Here is a 16,024-nt window from a genome sequence, read left to right on the forward strand (position 1 = left end):
CAACAGCTGTCACTACAACCATTACTGTAGAAGCTGACATCTAATGGAAAAGCTTTAGATCTCTGATGGAAACCAGCAGTTAGAGCTATTTTATTCTTTTTTTATATTTATTTATATTTTTTACTGAAGTTGTGACTTTCTATTCAGTATTAATACAATGTGTCTCAGAAAAAAACCAGGGCACGCATGCGTTGTCTGCTAAAATTAACCCCGGCAACCATGCACGAATGGTAAAACTTGACACCACGCTTGGACCTTCCCCCTATCCTGCTCCTCCAGTTGGAGCATGCACAACCTCTCCCACAATCACACACACTCAAACAAAGCTCGCACTGGGGTCAAAGGCCAAAGGACCGACTTGCAGAAACATTCAGAGTAATCTTTAAATAAACAACCGCGTTGTAAAATCAAGTTTTTCCACGCAGAAAACCTAAAAGTATGTTTTATTTGTGAGAAGGCAGCATGCAAAAGACCCAAGAATCTGCTCAGGAATTGCACTCCTCCTCTCATTTTCAAAGGGACATCTGCAAAGTCAGGGCTGTGACTAAATGCCTGCATGCTTACTTTGAGCGTGCTCCTCCAAATGTGATTTGGTTGTACTATAAACACGCCCACAGGTGTACGCTCGCAAACAGAAATGCCTGTTTGTGGCTTTCGCACTTCCTCTCTGTTATAGTTCATTACTCATGAGCCGTAAATGGGGAGTCACATACTATTAAGTGACTCATGCAGATTTTCTTACGTAACAAACTGCAATCTTGTTTTTAAGAAACGTTATTCCACAACATGGACTCGATAAAAAAATGGAAATCAGCTGTGGAAGTTTGTCTTATATTTCTGTAAGATAAATGCTTCATATTTTTTTTTTTGTTTTTGCTCTTCACCGCTAAAGACATAAATCATTTCAAACTCCCCAAACCCCTAAAGCAGGGGTGGTTTAATCTGGCACAGACATGAAGAGAAAAAATATAAGGATCTTGCAAAAGCAAAAGAAATTGCTGCAATGTGCAATATCACCACTAGAGGGAGCAGAGGAAACACAAGACCGACATGACAAGAGATCAAGAAATAAACATAATAATCAATGTAATAAGTGATTAGGCTACAGGGTTAAAAACAAATAAAAACAAAGCCACAGATAACAAGTTGACCAAAGGTTTTTTTATTATGTTTCTGACATAAATACTGTTATTCTCCTTTGTTTTCCTTTGTGGCATTGTTCAAGCAACAGTACAACTGCTGAGTCTCTCTAGATTCAATTTTCTTGGGGGTAATAAAAATTACTCAAACTGAGACACGAAATTCTGACAACAACTTAAGACAAAAGTTTATTTATTTTTTTTGCATAGCTAAAAAAAATGCAAACTATCCCCTTTTCGAGTTTGTACATGCTTAATTTTTATTTAAACTTGTTTATGTTCGCATTAATGTGCATTTAACCATATATAACCAGTTGTATCATATTTGATACATGTAATTCTAACACCCCTTATCTTATTAGCAATATCAAAACTTTCCTTATAACTCTTTAATATGACTTGGTCCATGTTTTGTGCCCTGCAGTGCATTATCATTCCACTAGGGGAAGTAGAAGTGCTCATTTCAAAATGGCTGCCTCCATGACATCTCAAAAACACTTTTGGCGGGAAAACATTTTGTTACGTTTCAACACTCCAGGTTGAGATTAGCTCATTTATTGTTATTAGTTTTTCTTAAAGACTGTTTAATATATTGAAAAGATGCAACTTTTGTTGATAATTGATTATTTAAAATGCAGTTTCACCATGTTAAAAATGAGACAATGAGTAAATAAGGTGCTTTTATTTCCTGAGCAACATTTTTGCCAAAACTGTATCATGATTGATATTTAATAATGAAAAATTCTGTAAATTTTTCGATGCAGGGACTTTACAGGGTTAAAAAAAAAAGCACGTTTGCTTTGCGGATGTGCATCATGACAGCCTCACCTTGAGAAAAGTTAACAGACAAAGGTGAGCAGGTTTGTGTAAACGCTGAGACACATGCACACACTGACCCAAATCCACACACAAACACTACTGCAGGCATGTCAGGATGAGGGCCTCGGCTCCTCTCACAATGAGACAGGAAAAGGCTTACTTAAGATCGCCATGGCAACATGCTGAGTCTGCATGTTGGCCATATGACTGCATGCGTACGCACACACTCACACTTAGGCATGCAAATGTGCACATTTCTGCAGTATGGAGACTGCAGTGGTGCATATAACTCAGGAAGCATTAGAGAGGAGAGTGGAATGAAGAGGGTAAAAAATTAACAACCCCATTAGTTCGTTGGTGAGGTTTACATGGTCTCTGGAGGTTTCAAGACGGAGGTAATTGTGTGCCCTTGGGAGGACGGGAGTGGCTTTTCTTTTAAGGGGCAAAGTCAGGGTCTCTTTTCACCCCAGCAAACCAAGTGGCACGACTTCAAAGCTTTCCCAGGGACTTACAGTCTTCATGGAGTCAAGGGACACCACCAGCTCTTAAATACACGACTAAAGAGGCATTCACGATATCAAAAGATTGGCAAATGTCTTACCAAATATACTAACTGTAATGTGGCTTTATGATCCAGAGCTGCAAATGCAGCACATTTGAATGGGCTTTGAAGCACACAACATCTGACAGAAGTTTGTGTCAATGATTAACCGTCCTTTGTTGTACGCAAACCTTAATCCGAGGTCAAGCTGGGCCATACATTTGTTGTTATCAAGTGGCTCAATAACCAAAGCCACATATTAAATAAAACAGACCGTCTCCGGTCGACAAAGCGAATCCACAAGTCCCCCTGCTATTGAAGACTTCACTGGGCTGTTTTAAATTTAACTGGCTCGGACGCTGCAGCCCTAATCACGGGGAAGCTTTTTTAATAAAAATGTGTGTCTGTGCTGAAGGAAACGAGAAGTCAGAGGAAAACAGAAGATAAACTCAGCCCGCCTGTTATCACAACGAGCTGGCATCATTTACATGTCTGGAGCGATTCTGACATTTCACAAATCTCCATTTCTCCCTCAGCGTCTTTGTGCAGCACATGTTTAACCATTAAAAGGGGGATTCAAAAAAAAAAAAAGACAGGATGCATCTCCATCTGTCCTTCAGAGAGCCCACTAGAATGCAGTATGAGCAGCAGCATGTGCTCGTTTTTATTTAGAAAAGACTCTTCTGGCTCAGATAGAGAACAGAACTCTCACAACTTGGACCTTTTTTCTCAATGGTTTAAAATCAAGAACAAGTTCAAATCTGTGTAAACTTTATATACAGTTAAATTAAGGGCATTTATATGCACAATTATGGCAAAGATTAAACATTTTTGGTGTTCAGTTAAACTAATCCAGGGGTCTTAAACTAGTGGCCTGCGGGCCGTTTGTCGATTGATGCTAACAGTGTTTTCTGTTAATCGCAGGGAGTGTCTGAACGTAAACATTTATGGTTTTCTAGAAGCTACACAAAAAGTCAGGAAATAAATACTTCACTGGCCCGTTGTTAATTTTGTTTTAAAGCTCTCAATCTCAAAGCCAGATTGGGAAAAAAAATCTCTGATATAATTCAGGGGCCGGGCCAAACGTGGAAGTGGGCCGCATCCGGCCCGCGGGCCGTAGTTTAGGGACCCCTGCTTTACAATGCATTTTTGACTTATACTCCAAAAGTTATCTTATGGTAAAATCTTATTTAGTGTTTGTGTAAGAAATTTTGAAGATATATACAGTTAGTAATTAGCCTCGGTGCATCCATGTGAAATAGCAATGAGCTAGGATTTTAGGGTTTAGTACCGCCTAATTTAATAGGATTAGTAGTAATGTTAGAGCCTGGTTGAGATCAAATGGATGAACATTTATTTTAATGATGAAGGTTTGTTAAATGATTGTTTTAATTAAATGATCTGCTTCATATTGTGACACTTATAAGGAACTGTGGTGTTTTTGAGCAATTTTAATGAAATTTAAAATGTGTTTTGACGTTTTTTTCCCCCCGTGTGAACAGTCTTGCATTACTAACCCCCCCAGTGAGCTGGCCAGCCTGCGTAGGTTAACCTAATTACCTGGATGTAGGTTGACCAGTTCAGAGCTTTAAAGCCACAGTGCTGCATGTCTGCTGGTTATCTCCTCTAATCCTCATTACGACCCTGAGAATACAGCATCTGACAATCATGGGATGTCAGAGGTCAGCGGGCGGACACGGTGGTTGCCGTGGCGACGCTACTTGTCGGAGAACTCCGCTGTTGTCTTTTTTTTTAAGAGGAGGAGTGGGGGGAAGCATCTACGGGGGGACGGCCAGTTCAATTTCAGAACAATGAAGATGAGGCTGGACGGCGGTCTGAACTGAAAGGCTATTGAAAACATTTCAACCAGCGCGTGCACGCCGCAGCCTGCCAGTCCTTGTCATAACAGCCCTGTCTGCTGGTCTGCGTGTTTTTATAGTAAACCTTCAGCTGGACTGCACCAGAGAAAGGAGACTTTAGAAGATATTTTTAGTTCAACTAAAAGAAAATATTTGCAAAACAGGTTTAGCTTAGCTAGAAATACTTGAGCCTGAAATTAAAAAGATGCTGACATTGCTGAGTAATTATTGGGTACAAACAAATAGCATGGAGGCAATGAAGACAAAAACACTTTTGGATCAGCGAAAATCATAGGTTTAAAGAGCTTTTTGTAAACTTCTTTTCCTTTTTTTCAAGTTTAGGCCCATAGAAATACTTCAGAAATTGTTGTTTTTATTTTAATTCCGTCTGTACAGAACTTCTTTCATTTTGATTTATTTTCAGCTGACATCTTAGAATGTTTTTTTTATCTTTGCTATTTCATTCTGAAGCTAATTCAATATAAGTCTATCCACCCCCTGTGCTTACATAGAGTTTTTGTGTTTAAAAAGATGAAAGTAGTATCTCCAGGCACCGGGAAATTTTCCCAAAAGAAGAATTACAACAGTCTGAAATTTATTTTGGGTAATGTAACTTGATTTGTCTAAATTGTGATGCAATTCAACCATTTTCTTTGAAGATTTTCACCAAAAAAATAAAAAAGATGACATAGTGTTTGAATACAAGTTAGAAATGGTTTGCATCATTTTTGGCTGAGTTGTGTTGAGTCCATTTATAATAAATCTGCAGAAATGAAAACAGAAAACATCAACTGAGTGCTGATGTTTCCATAATGATGAAAAAACTTCAGTAGTCTACAGCTCCAAACATGTCAAGATGTTTCTGTCACACAAATACAAGAAGATAAGGGTCTCTAAAACAGCACTTCTAGCTCTCTACTGTGTGCTTGGAACCAGATCTTGTCCTTGTCCTTATCACATGGTACTATAAAGTAAGATTTAGATTTACATCAACATTTATTTTTCTTTCTGTATGTATTTTCCAAGGATTTAGTGCAAGAATGAAACCAAAAAAAGGCCATAGGCACAGAATGACAAAGCCGCCACATGCCCCTGCACGATCTCCACTTCAGCCTTTTCCTTTTTTTTCTGTTTTGAGGAGTTTGAAACATTCACTGGAAGGGTGTGTGAGCTGGATCAGCAAGACCGGCCAGTGAGTGCAACAATATTACTCACACTTAACCTTAAATGCCCCCACAGACTAGGCAGTTACACCCCGATGCACGAGATCTCATTGCAGATGTTCAATGAAATCCAGTACAAGTAAATGAATATATAGTAAGACACAGCTTTAAACTGAGAAAGTAATTAAATGAACAATAAAAAAATCATATTTTTTCATAAATCTTTATTTTAAAAAAATAAGAATAAAATCATGCAAAGAGTAATAAAGTCAAATTTACCATAGAACAATTTCAAAGAACTTTTAAATGTCGTTAAATGAGATCAATTAAATCTAATATGCAAAAAGAGGATCAAAAAGTCATATTTTTTAATTCAGGGCAATGTGGAGACTGAGGCAAAATCCAAAAAGTGTCAGAGAAACTTCAAGAAATGAACTCAAATAAGCAGAATATATGAGTTTTTTGTTTTTCAAAAAATAGGGAGTAGTTTTAAATTTTGTAAGGATAAAGATAGTTCACAAGTTAGAAACCTTCAAGCAAGAGTTCAGTCTTCTCAGGAATGATTGTTCAAACACTTCTAATCACTTCAGGGTCAGATTACTGAATGCTCAAAGAAACTGCCAAAAAATCCTCAGTTTAAACACAAACTTTATGGGCGTCATTTAGCAAGTAAATCATTAAAAAGTTCAATTAGAAGAATAGAGGACCAAAACCAGGTATTCTGGTATTATAGGGTCATTTCTAGAACAAAAAAACGGATTTGTTTAGATAAGGTTGGAAAGATGCATCTACAAAAATCTTCATTTGACACCATCATATCTGACACAGCAATGATTAAATGTGATGATTTGTGCTCGTTTTCCAGAACCGAGGCACCTAACAGTAATTTAGAATTAGGTCATGGAGAAAAAGGATAACGCCAATCCTTTTTCTGAGATAAGAGAAGATCTAAGATGCTGGATTTGGGACAGGATTTCAGGAAACAGTTTCTGTATGAATGAAATCTTTTGTCAAATCTCTGCTGCCCGCTGTGGCTGACACATAAAACACGATAAGTATAAAGACTGACTCAAATAAGTAATGTACGAACAAGTAAAATTTTAAACATTATTTGAACGTTAACACTTATCATAAAAAGTTAGATGTGTCTGGATCTGTTTAGGGGTCACATATGCAAAAATGCAGTAAATGTCATATTAGTGATAATTAGTCAACTTAATTATTTAAAGATATTGGATCTAAAATAAATTAATGAACAATAAATGTAATCTTTAGATAATTACTAACAAGGTAAAGGATAGCATCCTTTCGATCAACACCCCCCTCAAATGTCAGGTTAGGTCTGAGGGGGTATAACTGGGAATCGCATACTCTCAATAAATCAGGAAGTCCGTTGGTCCAGACCGAGTCCACGAGTCTTGAACCTTGTGTTTGGTCTGTATTCAGACTCCCCACCGTTGGATATTTCTGTTCTGAACTAAATCACGCCACTAAAGACGATCTCTTTAGTCATTGGCTTAGAATTACGAGGGTGGGGCAAAGCAATGAGAGATAGAATAATGGACCTCTACGCTTTCCATTCCTTGTCAGGATAGTTCACTTGTTCAAACTTTATATTTCGTTGTCCAACTTTTGAACGTCTACTACATCATTGTCAGTTACAACACTTTTTACTTGCTACCTTAGTTCGGTGGAGGCATGCTGCAAGGTGGTTACGAAAAAGGTATACTAAGGGTTTATGACATATAGATTGTCAGGAAAATTGTGTGAGAAGCAACAAGTATCACAATAAAAGCTTGAGTTGTTGTGTCTTATCGTTGCTCCACTACTCTGCCTAATTGCCGTAATACCCGGCTACGGTGGCCGTTTTGGTCCAGTTGTTCCACTCCGAGCATGGAGCCTATTCAGACTGAGGAATCTCAGAGCGAACAGGAGCTCAGTCCAATTGGAATCAAACCGAGACCACCTCAACAGATGGGTCCAAGATCAGTTCCTGGTCCCAGACAAGGATCCACATGGGTGTATTTAGACAGAAAATATGTTCCGGGTTATCAGGGAGAAACAAACTCTGGTTCACTGTAAGTAAACCAAATTAGTCTGAAGACACTAGGAAGTTTCAGACTTTGATCCCTCAGGAACTCAGAACTGATCACTAATTGATATCTGCATAGATGATGTAATGTTGTAGACATGTGTGGGTGAGCCAAAATTCCTTCAAAATAAAAGTCAGGAAAGAAAATAAATTTAATAAAAAGCCTATTTTTACAATAAAATATTTAAGGTTTTGTTTGGTTTGCTTGCTGGATGATTGGATGGAAACTCTCTTTGGATACTTCTATATTGCTAGTATTTAAATCTGTTTTTATCTATGTATTTTATGCGTGTTTGATACCTAAAAAAAGATTATGTTAAATGTATTCCCTGCTTATCATAATGTATTGACTGTTCAATCCTTGGCATAGATTCCACCACAGCAGAGATGTAGCATCCAGTTCTGGGCCTCAAACACAGACATGCTTGTATCTAAATGCAGGCCAGTGTGATGTCACTTTGTGCAAAACAACAATCAGCTGTGGAGCTTGAATGGTTGGATCAGCACCTCCATCTCGCCATCGGATGACCCCTAACAGCATGCATGCAAACACAAATACACACATGCTTGCTCCGAATTCAGCAAATCAGTCGCGGAGTCAGTAAAACACGTTTTACCACATGCACCCACATACTGACCCACAATTCTTAGAGGGAACTGACAAGTATGTTTGTGAACCTATTTTTTTTCTCTTCCTTCTTCTTTTTCTCAAAAACAGCATTCCTCTCCTCTACTGCTGCAGGTGTTACGTAATGAGTCACAATCTGCTGCTGCCATGCTACAAATCAGAGGGCGGGTTTAGTGCATGTGATCACTCTTTTCTGAGTGATACGCATGGACTATAACGCCCCCCAATTTAACTTCTAAAGAAGAATCCCTTAAATGTAATGAGTTTTTAATAAAGACTATAGTCAGGCACATAGATGATCACATAATCCCATCCTAATATCATTTCTTAATACAAGCAGAATAATTTATGAATCTCTTTAGGATCGAAAATACCCTGAAAATGAGATGGCAGAGTAACCCCGATGTAAACGGAGCTGTCATCCTAAGAGCCCAAATCAGGGGTCTCAAACTGGAAGCCTGCATGCCATTTGCGGGCCCAAAGTCGATATTTTGCGGCCCCGTCTTAATATGAAAGTTCAATGTCAACTAAGTAATATCTTCTACATGTCCATGCTTCTCTGATGATTTGCTATGTGACATTTCAGCTTGCTTTATGCTTAAAACTTTGCATTCGTTATTGTCATTGGATCTAGTTGTCAGAAAAGCAACAGTTGCTAGCATTGTTAGCTCCTGTCGTTTCACAGGACACTCAGAAGATATTGCTTAGTAGTACATAGACATGAACGAATGTTCAATAAACGTGTTCATTAGACATAGACAGTGGACCAAAGACATAAACAGTAAAGGCAAAAACATATTTTTGGCACAAATGGGACCCCATACGGTCCAGCCTGACCCCAACTCTGCCTTCAGTGGCCCACAGATAAACTGAGTTTGAGAAAATAACTGAGAGCCAGCCTTAGTCAGCCTTAGTTAAAGGGAACATTGCCGTTCACTTGAGGCTTGTGTAGACAAGGGCCATAATGAAAAAAAGCCGATGTTAGAGAGTATGATTGTTGTGTGTATGGTAAGTGTATCGTGAAGTATTTGTAAGGATAATGTCAGTTACACACGCTCATGACATAAGGGTGATGCCCCTATGCTGCACTTTAGTCTTTAGTGAGGTGCGTGTACTGACTCCTCGCACAAATACTGCGACCACTGGGTGTGTAGGTGATGCGTCAGTGCATGAAAGAAGTCCACACAAACTACACTCTGGTTGTCCAATTTCCTAATTTCTAACAGTCAGGTTGCAAGCTTACAATGGGTGTGCAAGGGGTGGGTGCTTCTCAATTGAACAGCACTAATGGGTCCCTTGAGCAGTTTGGAGGGTTGGGGGTGCATGAACATTTTGGCTTTATGGGCTTGCTCTTGGCATTTTGTGTGAGCCACTTGTTCAAGTTATACAAGTTTCCCCATTTTTCGGCCTGTATCTACCCCTAGGGCAGTTGTGACTAAGACATAAAAAGGAGGCTAAAAGAGGATTAATCCAGTTTTTGCTAATATATGTGATTTTTAAAAAACATTTTTCTTTCCTTAAAATATGAATTCACACAGAAAATATCTCCCACACAAACGTGCACACAGCTACAGTTAGTTAATCTGATGATTAAACCATTGATAAGGCTCAGACACACACACTTAGACAGACATGCTCAACCACGTGCTGCACTGCTGCAAGTCATGTGACACTGCCTTCCCCTCTTCCTACCACAAATACTTGCAAAGACACTTCCCCTTTCACTCAGTGGCAATCGGTGACATATAACAGAAAAACAACGCACACAGCTCAGCGAGGACTATCTGCTGAGGAAGGACAAAGAAACTTCACAGCGTGAAAGCTAAACCTCCTTCAGTCGACTCCCTGTTGTTCCTGTTATCAGTAGGCAGCAGGGAGATCAGAGGAAATGATGACAGAAAGAGAAAAAAAGGCTCCTTTTCCAGCTGCCTCTGATCAGCTGGTTGTAAAGGATGTTTCAGAGGCGGTCTACTTCAAACCAAGATTCAGTTCTAGTTCTACACATCAGTTAATCAGACTGATATCTGCTTAAAACCCAAAGCTTCTCTAGGAGATGGAGTTTAATGTCGGTAATCATAATAAACGCCTCACCTCTTCCGCGGAACAACTGGGTGAAGATGAAGGTTTTCTTCTCTTGAGCTCCACACACTTCCTCAGCTTACAGATCTGGTGACTCGTCCTGCGATTCAGGCAGCAGCTGCACTGGCCACAGTTAATCTTCCTCAAGCACGGCTCACAAGTCCCACACCTGTTCCTCTTCTTCCTCTCCCTCCGCTTCAGTTTTGAAGATGACAAGAGGAGCAAACCAGCTTCCTCTTGTCCCCTCAAGGTGGATGGGATGGGGTCTCCATACCCCGACTCCGATTCGGTGTCAAAAGAAAAAGAGGAGCGAGTGCTTTCGGAGCTGCAGGAAAAGGTGGAGCTACTGTCCAGAGGAGCTGAGATCTTTGGTACCAAGTCCTGCTCTGGCATTCCAGCCTCAAAGGTGTCTGCTGGCTCAGGCTGAGGAAATGGTGGTAAAAACGCTTCTTTTTGACAGCTGTATCCATGTTGCTTGAAGTCCAAATCTTTGGTCTCAGCTTCTCTTTCTCCTCGAGGCTGAGGAATCACTGAGCTCTGGAACTGGTATGATCCCCCAAAGCTGTTCAAGGGTTTGAGGGAGTCCCTGTGGACGATCACCGGCATGTTTCTTTGCACTATAACAGTCTGCACCTTCAAGGCAGTGTCAGGGACAGCCGATGGCCCCGGGACTAGAAGTTTAGCACCGTCAGCGACAGGTATAATGTCTGTCTTCTGCTGGCTCAGATCCTCAGAAGTGCAGAGGACTTTGGTGGGATTTGAGGTAGTTCTGTTGCTGAAAAGTAGTGCAGGAGCAGGTGATTCTGACTGTGCTGCAAGCTGATTGTTGGAAGAAGGTGGGCTTTGACGGGAGTCAGTAGGACCACTGGAAACCCTGTTTTCCATTATTTCCCCTCCTTTGTCTTCCCCCTCAAAATTACCAAGCCTCTCAACAGTCCCCTCCATCTCTTCCACAGTCTCCTTTTGTGTCTCCTCTTGCAGACTCCCTCCTCTCTCATGATTTATCTCCTCATTTTCTTGACGGAATGGCAAGCTTTCGTCTATTCGTTTGCCTTTTGTGCCCAACATGTTATCCTGCTCCTCTTGAAGGGAGAAAGCACCATCTGGCTTGTCATCATTGGCAAGCAGATCACTCTCATTTCCAGCAAAAGATAAATTGCCTTTACCATTGCCGTCCTGCACCCCTGATGAGCTCGTTAACTCGGAGGTGCCAGAAGGGCAGTCTTTACGGCCTCCGCTGCAGAGCGTGGGCTCATCCCTCTCGACACTCGCCGGATGCCCAGAAACATGCTTCAAGTCGCCGTCACCGTCAGTGATGACAGTCTTTTGGTCTTGCTGGGTAACATGTCTGTCACATTCAAGCTGCAAACTGTCGTCCAGCATGTCACTGCCTTCTGGTGAAGGGACTTTGGAGGCTCTGCTCTCTTTTGCGTCACCGGCACCAGGACTCGGGTCTTCGATACCTGAAGGAATATCTGCTTCAGCACTAAGCGAGGAAAGTTCTTCATTTGTCTGGTTTTCTTTTTCTTCGTCTAAAGTTGACTCGTTGATGCTGGTGCTTGAGGTCTGGCGTTTTGTGTTTTGGTGCTGGGGTGTTGCTCCTCTCTCTGAGCTGGCTTTCCGTCCTCTCTTCTGTTTAAGAGAGGGGGTCACAGACACGTGTGTGTCCCGCAGAGACCTCCTCTGTCCTGACGGGGCTTGTAGCTTGGTTTCAGGCAGACTGCTCGATCGTCTAAGCCTCGTGTTAACAGTTACATTTTTAGCCTTGGACTTCCTGAGGTCTTGATTGGGACACACATCATCAGATCCTCGTCTTCGAAGAGTTCGGCCAAGAGTCTGCGCCTTCTTTGTTAACTTTTTGGAATCTGCAGGCTTTTTCTTGGACTTCTGTGTGACTCTTCCTCCTTGCTTAGTGGAGTTGCAGATTTGCCCTCTGGTGCTGGTCCCTATTTGGCGGGTTTTCCTCCTTACAGGTGTTTTTCTCCTTTTGGATTTGGTAGTAGCAGGCATGGCTGAAGGTGTGGGAGAGAAGACTTTTGACAGCCAGCATGGGAGCCAAGTGTCTGCCTTATCGATGCTCAACCAAAAATGTTATCCTCAAAATCCTGTTTTGCTTTTTTAACCTTCAGTTATGTGTGATGGTATCGTTAGGCTGTAATTACAGCGCATCACCTGCAAAATAGAAAGGAAAATATTTAAACAATGGAAAATTGAATTAAAAATCTAACTTTTAGATTAAAGCTAAACTCCAATCATCTGTTGATTTATTTTGAAAGTATTCCCAGTAGTTTTTTTTTAAACTATAATTACGCAATAATTACGCAATTTTAGTTTCTGTATAATAGCAGTAGTTCATCAGAAATTCAACTTTGCTGTGGAGTAAGCCTACCCTTACTTCCCATCATCCTTTTGTTTACACTCCCTCCCATTAGCTTACAGTCCCTCAAACCCCAAAACTAGCATTACTTTTGCGGCAAAAATTCTGCATAATATTGGAGCAGCTAAACAATTTTAAGCGATGCAGCTCAGATGAGGAAAACGAGACGAAAATGTATCTATTTATCTGCATATGAATGCGTCTGTAGCACCCACAGGCTTTTTAAAATGCCATTTTTTCATCTGCTCCTGATTCACAACGATTTGAAGAAAGAAATACTAAGAAAACACATTTTTATGCTTAATTTCCTTTAAATATGTCTTCTAACATCTGAAAAATTACACAAAATCATGCTAAAAACACCAAAAATTGATTTTCATTGGAGAAGGTCATTATTTTTTTAACTTAATGAGAAAAATTCTTTGTTTCCTCTTTTGCCCCTTTACATTAACTTGATTATTAAAGAAAGTAACCGCTTCACACACTCAAATGTGAAGAATAAATAGGAAATAGAACAGCTTCTGGAGTGGCTTTAACTGTTTAAAGGGCAGAGGAGGTCGAACGCTGTTTTCGTCTTCCTGGCTGGGCGAAAGAAAGAGGTTATTACCGAGAAAAACCGCCCTCAACGCGCCTTTTTATTATCGCGCTGAACTTGACCGCTATCGTTTAGATCGCTACGTTAAAACGTACCGGAAAGCTCGCGCTTCTGTCCGCGCGCGCGGCTTTATTTTCGCGTTTACGGCCGACATGCTTTACATACCACGGAGAGACAGTTGCACTGTCTGAACTGCTAATAATACCCCGCTCCAGCGAGACAGCGAGACCTTGAATTGGTTTCCCTCCTCGAGCAAATATAGACTGCGGGCGAGTTGGAGCCTCTCTCCGCGGTGACACGCGGACATGGCACGGAAGGCGACCACGGCGGCGGGCATCGAGGAGGAACGGCCGGGTTTTTTGGCTCAGCGTGGAAGCACGGCGCACCCGTTAAAATTTAAATCCCTCTTATGTCAATCCATTCGGGGCAGACCCGCTCACTCTCCCTCCACCAGAAGCAACCCACGGCCTCTGCTGGCCACAAACCAGTCGTCGGCTATGGAGCGGAGAGTGGACAGGAAAACCCGGGCTGGAGTTCAGCTGCGGGGCTGCCCGAGCAGGTGGAGGCAGTAGAGTGATAGGGGCCACCGGAGTTATTCTAGCTGAGCTAAATTGATGGGCTAAACAAACGAACAATAAAACAGTAATAAATACTTAATTAAATATGTATGTAAAAAAAAAAAAAAATCAATAGTATTGAAGAACAAAAATCCTATCAGATAAATCCATGTGAATAAAATGTGGTGACAAATAACCAAGAAAAACGTGTAAAATTAAAAAGGCAAATGAAAGAAACACAAATATAAATACGTGTGTGTTTATATATATATATATATATATATATATATATATATATATATATACATATATATATATATCAGGGCCTTGGATCAATAAAAAAAATTAACTAATTAATCGCAAATCAGGAAAAAAATCATTGCGATTAATCAACATTATTCTCCTTATTATTTTTTTGTTACACTATTTGCCAGCCACTTATCTGCAAATAATCATAATATGAAATCACACACAACTTTGTACATTTAGAACATTTATTTTTAACCCTTTGGAGCTTTGGGTCTAAAACTGTATTTGTCTGCTGCAGACTTCAGAGAGAGAGAGCTGAAGCCTTCCGTCTTATTTATTAAAATAGATGATTGGTTTTGTCCAAAAACTACAAATAAATGCCATATTATCTCTTTAATTTATTAAAATATCAGTTGCAGAGTAAAACATAAGATGTTTACACTTATTTTAGATGGAGTCATTACGCTAATCTCACAGCTGCAGGCAGGATGCCTGAGCACGATTAAAAAATATTAACAAATTAATTATGTTTTATGAATCGCGCGCGTTAACGCTTCAACATTCACAGCCCTTATATATATATGTTGTTCTTGTTATCACACATTGTTCTTGGTTTTCTTGATTTCTATTCATTGTCAAAGTGGTTTCTCAGGCGTTTCATGACACACAGCTGCTTGTGGAGATCAACCCAGCTAGGGCCATATAATTTTAGGGCACTGCTTTAATTTAAGGCTTAGGTGTGAACAGAGGTTAGGTTAAGATCAAGGTTGGGGGGAACTCAAGGGCAAAGGTTGTTAGGGTAAGTCCTAATAGAAATAATCCGTGTGAGTGAGTGTTTTTAACTCTTTTGAAAGTAAATATGTTGCATATTTTTCTATTAAAAATAAAATGGAGCCTATCTCAGTCACCGACGGGCTGAGGCGAGGTGCATCCTGGATGGTTCCATTAGTATATTAAAAATCTCAAAAATAATAATAATGAGGAAGAGAGTTTTGAAATAATGGTGTTTTATAATTTAACAATTTTGAGAAACGTCCATAAATATGCATAAATTGATGACATAATGTTTTTTTTTATCACAAGGATAGTAAAGCATGATTAATAATGACAATAAAAAAAATAAACATTTTAAAAAATATGTCAAAAACATAACTATAAAATGGCCAAACTCTAAATATCTTTTTGATAAGAATACATAATTGTTTTATTGATTTATTTAATGATGGATGTATTTTTGATCCTGTCTTCTGCAGATTTAGTACATTTACAAACTGATAAACATCAAGACCTGTAAAATACCTGAAATATATCAGGTGTAGCTATATTTGTATTTCTAAGCACCCAATGGTCCAATTTTCTGCAAAATTCTGTCACAGCCATTAAAAAAAGGTAGCTATTTTTTTCATTAGTGAATAATTATCCTTACAAGGCAAGGCAAGTTTATTTGTATAGCACATTTCATGTACAGAGACAATTCAAAGTGCCTTACATAAAACAACAAGGGATCACAGTCTGTTCTGCTCTGAGGGCTGCTAATGGAGAGTTGTGTTGATTTCTGTATAAATGTTAATTGTGGCCCTAAAAACCTTCTTAAATGAGTGCAAAATGTACAAGTCTTGTGTTTCTTTAGCAAGCTCTAAACTTATCAATTGTAAAAAGAAAAAATAAGTATACATTACCATGAATGCATCTTTTTGGGTTTATAAACAGCATTTTACATTTAACACAACTTTATTATTGAGTTTAACATTGCAAAATTTAATATAGTGAGCAAATTAAAGTCATTTATATCTACCATTTAAGGCTTGGTAATATTGAGCATTTGGGTATCGATCAGATACTGGTCAAAATCGCCCATATCAATACCAATATCAATATTATTCATAAATGCTGTGAATGTGACATGAGCCTCGAAATCTCAGTTGT

At 39.6% G+C, this 16,024-nt stretch overlaps 1 protein-coding gene across 2 annotated transcripts in view; it reads right to left on the bottom strand.

The window, feature by feature from the left end:
* tet1 (tet methylcytosine dioxygenase 1) overlaps positions 1 to 14,041 on the bottom strand; it is a 35,333-nt gene extending 21,292 nt beyond the window's left edge. Inside the window, exons 1-2 of one of the 2 annotated variants that reach the window (XM_024297835.2) lie at positions 13,522 to 14,041; positions 10,333 to 12,492 (exon numbers count right to left, since the gene is read on the bottom strand). In XM_024297835.2, coding sequence (XP_024153603.1) covers positions 10,333 to 12,330 — 1,998 coding nt within the window. In that variant the 5' untranslated portion in view covers positions 12,331 to 12,492; positions 13,522 to 14,041. Of the gene's footprint in view, positions 1 to 10,332; positions 12,493 to 13,457 lie in introns of both variants that reach the window. The other variant, XM_024297834.2, reaches the window with a different exon arrangement.
* Between the last annotated feature and the right edge of the window lie 1,983 nt (positions 14,042 to 16,024).

The sequence above is a fragment of the Oryzias melastigma genome, linkage group LG15 (genome assembly GCF_002922805.2).
Source record: "Oryzias melastigma strain HK-1 linkage group LG15, ASM292280v2, whole genome shotgun sequence".
Classification (NCBI taxonomy): domain Eukaryota; kingdom Metazoa; phylum Chordata; class Actinopteri; order Beloniformes; family Adrianichthyidae; genus Oryzias; species Oryzias melastigma.